This window comes from Oncorhynchus kisutch, unplaced genomic scaffold (genome assembly GCF_002021735.2).
Source record: "Oncorhynchus kisutch isolate 150728-3 unplaced genomic scaffold, Okis_V2 Okis07a-Okis12b_hom, whole genome shotgun sequence".
NCBI lineage: Eukaryota > Metazoa > Chordata > Actinopteri > Salmoniformes > Salmonidae > Oncorhynchus > Oncorhynchus kisutch.
In genome coordinates, this window is record NW_022261984.1 from 7,279,059 (window position 1) to 7,285,058 (window position 6,000).

General features: G+C 52.3%; 1 protein-coding gene across 1 annotated transcript in view; it reads left to right on the forward strand.

The window, feature by feature from the left end:
* The window catches only part of LOC109886712 (mitotic spindle assembly checkpoint protein MAD1), an 84,138-nt gene extending 78,480 nt beyond the window's left edge, over positions 1-5,658 (forward strand). The window contains exon 17 of the mRNA XM_031814582.1: positions 5,646-5,658. Coding sequence (XP_031670442.1) covers positions 5,646-5,658 — 13 coding nt within the window. The remainder of the gene's footprint in view (positions 1-5,645) is intronic.
* The last annotated feature ends 342 nt before the right edge of the window (positions 5,659-6,000 follow it).

Consider the following 6,000-nt stretch of genomic DNA (forward strand, 5'->3'; position numbering starts at 1 on the left):
CCCGTCCCTAGAGAGAGTACCATCAGTCCATCATTCATCCATAGAGGCTGGTACCCAGCACTGTGTTGTCTACCAGTCTACTACACAGCCCTCCACCCGTCCCTAGAGAGAGTACCATCAGTCCATCATTCATCCATAGAGGCTGGTACCCAGCACTGTGTTGTCTACCAGTCTACTACACAGCCCTCCACCCGTCCCTAGAGAGAGTACCATCAGTCCATCATTCATCCATAGAGGCTGGTACCCAGCACTGTGTTGTCTACCAGTCTACTACACAGCCCTCCACCCGTCCCTAGAGAGAGTACCATCAGTCCATCATTCATCCATAGAGGCTGGTACCCAGCACTGTGTTGTCTACCAGTCTACTACACAGCCCTCCACCCGTCCCTAGAGAGAGTACCATCAGTCCATCATTCATCCATAGAGGCTGGTACCCAGCACTGTGTTGTCTACCAGTCTACTACACAGCCCTCCACCCGTCCCTAGAGAGAGTACCATCAGTCCATCATTCATCCATAGAGGCTGGTACCCAGCACTGTGTTGTCTACCAGTCTACTACACAGCCCTCCACCCGTCCCTAGAGAGAGTACCATCAGTCCATCATTCATCCATAGAGGCTGGTACCCAGCACTGTGTTGTCTACCAGTCTACTACACAGCCCTCCACCCGTCCCTAGAGAGAGTACCATCAGTCCATCATTCATCCATAGAGGCTGGTACCCAGCACTGTGTTGTCTACCAGTCTACTACACAGCCCTCCACCCGTCCCTAGAGAGAGTACCATCAGTCCATCATTCATCCATAGAGGCTGGTACCCAGCACTGTGTTGTCTACCAGTCTACTACACAGCCCTCCACCCGTCCCTAGAGAGAGTACCATCAGTCCATCATTCATCCATAGAGGCTGGTACCCAGCACTGTGTTGTCTACCAGTCTACTACACAGCCTCCACCCGTCCCTAGAGAGAGTACCATCAGTCCATCATTCATCCATAGAGGCTGGTACCCAGCACTGTGTTGTCTACCAGTCTACTACACAGCCCTCCACCCGTCCCTAGAGAGAGTACCATCAGTCCATCATTCATCCATAGAGGCTGGTACCCAGCACTGTGTTGTCTACCAGTCTACTACACAGCCCTCCACCCGTCCCTAGAGAGAGTACCATCAGTCCATCATTCATCCATAGAGGCTGGTACCCAGCACTGTGTTGTCTACCAGTCTACTACACAGCCCTCCACCCGTCCCTAGAGAGAGTACCATCAGTCCATCATTCATCCATAGAGGCTGGTACCCAGCACTGTGTTGTCTACCAGTCTACTACACAGCCCTCCACCCGTCCCTAGAGAGAGTACCATCAGTCCATCATTCATCCATAGAGGCTGGTACCCAGCACTGTGTTGTCTACCAGTCTACTACACAGCCCTCCACCCGTCCTAGAGAGAGTACCATCAGTCCATCATTCATCCATAGAGGCTGGTACCCAGCACTGTGTTGTCTACCAGTCTACTACACAGCCCTCCACCCGTCCCTAGAGAGAGTACCATCAGTCCATCATTCATCCATAGAGGCTGGTACCCAGCACTGTGTTGTCTACCAGTCTACTACACAGCCCTCCACCCGTCCCTAGAGAGAGTACCATCAGTCCATCATTCATCCATAGAGGCTGGTACCCAGCACTGTGTTGTCTACCAGTCTACTACACAGCCCTCCACCCGTCCCTAGAGAGAGTACCATCAGTCCATCATTCATCCATAGAGGCTGGTACCCAGCACTGTGTTGTCTACCAGTCTACTACACAGCCCTCCACCCGTCCCTAGAGAGAGTACCATCAGTCCATCATTCATCCATAGAGGCTGGTACCCCAGCACTGTGTTGTCTACCAGTCTACTACACAGCCCTCCACCCGTCCCTAGAGAGAGTACCATCAGTCCATCATTCATCCATAGAGGCTGGTACCCAGCACTGTGTTGTCTACCAGTCTACTACACAGCCCTCCACCCGTCCCTAGAGAGAGTACCATCAGTCCATCATTCATCCATAGAGGCTGGTACCCAGCACTGTGTTGTCTACCAGTCTACTACCACAGCCCTCCACCCGTCCCTAGAGAGAGTACCATCAGTCCATCATTCATCCATAGAGGCTGGTACCCAGCACTGTGTTGTCTACCAGTCTACTACACAGCCCTCCACCCGTCCCTAGAGAGAGTACCATCAGTCCATCATTCATCCATAGAGGCTGGTACCCAGCACTGTGTTGTCTACCAGTCTACTACACAGCCCTCCACCCGTCCCTAGAGAGAGTACCATCAGTCCATCATTCATCCATAGAGGCTGGTACCCAGCACTGTGTTGTCTACCAGTCTACTACACAGCCCTCCACCCGTCCCTAGAGAGAGTACCATCAGTCCATCATTCATCCATAGAGGCTGGTACCCAGCACTGTGTTGTCTACCAGTCTACTACCAGCCCTCCACCCGTCCCTAGAGAGAGTACCATCAGTCCATCATTCATCCATAGAGGCTGGTACCCAGCACTGTGTTGTCTACCAGTCTACTACACAGCCCTCCACCCGTCCCTAGAGAGAGTACCATCAGTCCATCATTCATCCATAGAGGCCTGGTACCCAGCACTGTGTTGTCTACCAGTCTACTACACAGCCCTCCACCCGTCCCTAGAGAGAGTACCATCAGTCCATCATTCATCCATAGAGGCTGGTACCCAGCACTGTGTTGTCTACCAGTCTACTACACAGCCCTCCACCCGTCCCTAGAGAGAGTACCATCAGTCCATCATTCATCCATAGAGGCTGGTACCCAGCACTGTGTTGTCTACCAGTCTACTACACAGCCCTCCACCCGTCCCTAGAGAGAGTACCATCAGTCCATCATTCATCCATAGAGGCTGGTACCCAGCACTGTGTTGTCTACCAGTCTACTACACAGCCCTCCACCCGTCCCTAGAGAGAGTACCATCAGTCCATCATTCATCCATAGAGGCTGGTACCCAGCACTGTGTTGTCTACCAGTCTACTACACAGCCCTCCACCCGTCCCTAGAGAGAGTACCATCAGTCCATCATTCATCCATAGAGGCTGGTACCCAGCACTGTGTTGTCTACCAGTCTACTACACAGCCCTCCACCCGTCCCTAGAGAGAGTACCATCAGTCCATCATTCATCCATAGAGGCTGGTACCCAGCACTGTGTTGTCTACCAGTCTACTACCCAGCCCTCCACCCGTCCCTAGAGAGAGTACCATCAGTCCATCATTCATCCATAGAGGCTGGTACCCAGCACTGTGTTGTCTACCAGTCTACTACACAGCCCTCCACCCGTCCCTAGAGAGAGTACCATCAGTCCATCATTCCTCCATAGAGGCTGGTACCCAGCACTGTGTTGTCTACCAGTCTACTACACAGCCCTCCACCCGTCCCTAGAGAGAGTACCATCAGTCCATCATTCATCCATAGAGGCTGGTACCCAGCACTGTGTTGTCTACCAGTCTACTACACAGCCCTCCACCCGTCCCTAGAGAGAGTACCATCAGTCCATCATTCATCCATAGAGGCTGGTACCCAGCACTGTGTTGTCTACCAGTCTACTACACAGCTCTCCAAGCCCTCCACCCGTCCCTAGAGAGAGTACCATCAGTCCATCATTCATCCATAGAGGCTGGTACCCAGCACTGTGTGTTGTCTACCAGTCTACTACACAGCTCTCCAAGCCCTCCACCCGTCCCTAGAGAGAGTACCATCAGTCCATCATTCATCCATAGAGGCTGGTACCCAGCACTGTGTTGTCTACCAGTCTACTACACAGCCCTCCACCCGTCCCTAGAGAGAGTACCATCAGTCCATCATTCATCCATAGAGGCTGGTACCCAGCACTGTGTTGTCTACCAGTCTACTACACAGCTCTCCAAGCCCTCCACCCGTCCCTAGAGAGAGTACCATCAGTCCATCATTCATCCATAGAGGCTGGTACCCAGCACTGTGTTGTCTACCAGTCTACTACACAGCTCTCCAAGCCCTCCACCCGTCCCTAGAGAGAGTACCATCAGTCCATCATTCATCCATAGAGGCTGGTACCCAGCACTGTGTTGTCTACCAGTCTACTACACAGCTCTCCAAGCCCTCCACCTGTCCCTAGAGAGAGTACCATCAGTCCATCATTCATCCATAGAAGCTGGGTACCCAGCACTGTGTTGTCTACCAATCTACTACACAGCTCTCCAAGCCCTCCACCCATCCCTAGAGAGATACCATCAGTCCATCATTCATCCATAGAGGCTGGTACCAGCACTGTGTTGTCTACCAGTCTACTAACAGCTCTCCCTCCACCCGTCCCTAAGGGACCTACCATCACCATCTTCATCCATAGAGGCTGGTACCCAGTGTTGTCTACCGCTACTACACAGCCCCCCCACCGTCCATAGAGAGAGTACCATCAGTTCCCATCATTCTCCGAGAAGCTGGTACCACCTGAGTTGTTACCAGTCTGCTACACAGCTATCCAAGCCATAGTAACCACCCGTCCCTAGAGAGAGTGTCCCTCACCATCAGTCCCATCATTCATCCATGGAGGCTGGTACCCAGTCACTGTGTTGTCTACCAGTCTACAACACAGCTCATCCAAGCCCTCCCACCCGTCCCTAGAGAGAGTGTCCCTCACCATCAGTCCATCATTCATCCATAGAGGCTGGTACCCAGCACTGTGTTGGTCTACCAGTCTACTACACAGCTCTCCAAGCCCTCCACCCGTCCTAGAGAGAGTGTCCTCACCATCAGTCCATCATTCATCCATGGAGGCTGGGTACCCAGCACTGTGTTTTCTACCAGTCTACAACACCACTCTCCAAGCCCTCCACCCGTGCCCTAGAGAGAGTGTCCCTCACCATCAGTCCATCATTCATCATGAGAGGCTGGTACCGCAGCACTGTGTTGTCTACCAGTCTACTACACAGCTCTCCAAGCCCTCCACCCGTCCTAGAGAGTGTGTACCTCACCATATCAGTCCATCATTCGATCCATAGAGGGCTGTACCCAGCACTGTGTTGTCTACCAGTCTACTACACAGCTCTCCAAGCCCTCCACCCCGTCCCTAGAGAGTGTGTACCTCACCATCAGTCCATCAGTCATCCACAGAGGCTGGTACCCAGCACTGTGTTGTCTACCAGTCTACTACACAGCTCTCCCAAGCCCTCCACCCGTCCCTAGAGAGTGTGTACCTGACCATCAGTCCATCATTCATCCATAGAGGCTGGTACCCAGCACTGTGTTGTCTACCAGTCTACTACACAGCTCTCCAAGCCCTCCACCCTTTCTTAGAGAGTGGTGTACCTCACCATCAGTCCATCATTCATCCATAGAGGCTGGTACCCAGCACTGTGTTGTCTACCAGTCTACTACACAGCTCTCCAAGCCCTCCACCTGTTCCTAGAGAGTGTGTACCTCACCATCAAGTCCATCATTCATCCATAGAGGCTGGTACCCAGCACTGTGTTGTCTACCAGTCTACTACACAGCTCTCCAAGCCCTCCACCCGTCCCTAGAGAGTGTGTCCCTCACCATCAGTCCATCATTCATCCATAGAGGCTGGTACCCAGCACTGTGTTGAATCTCTGGCTCCTGTTCTGTTCTCCCCTTCTAAAGCTGTCTCCTATAGGGATCTAACCGAACTGCTTCCGTTTTCATAAGACACCACGTCAGACACACACACACACACACACCTGCACGTAAACACACACACACAAACACACACACCTGCACACACCTGCACACACACACACACACACACACACGCAAACAAACACGCACACAAACACATTGTCACAGAGACATCCTTAAAACGTAACTTTTGAAGCGAGTGGACCTATGCAAGGCTGTCATAAGGATGACATAGTACCTGTCATGAAAGGTTATGACACTTCATGGCAAACTGAAACTAAACGTCAGGTCAATTCAAGTCAAGTGCTACAGAGAAATGTCCTTCAGAAACCATCCAATC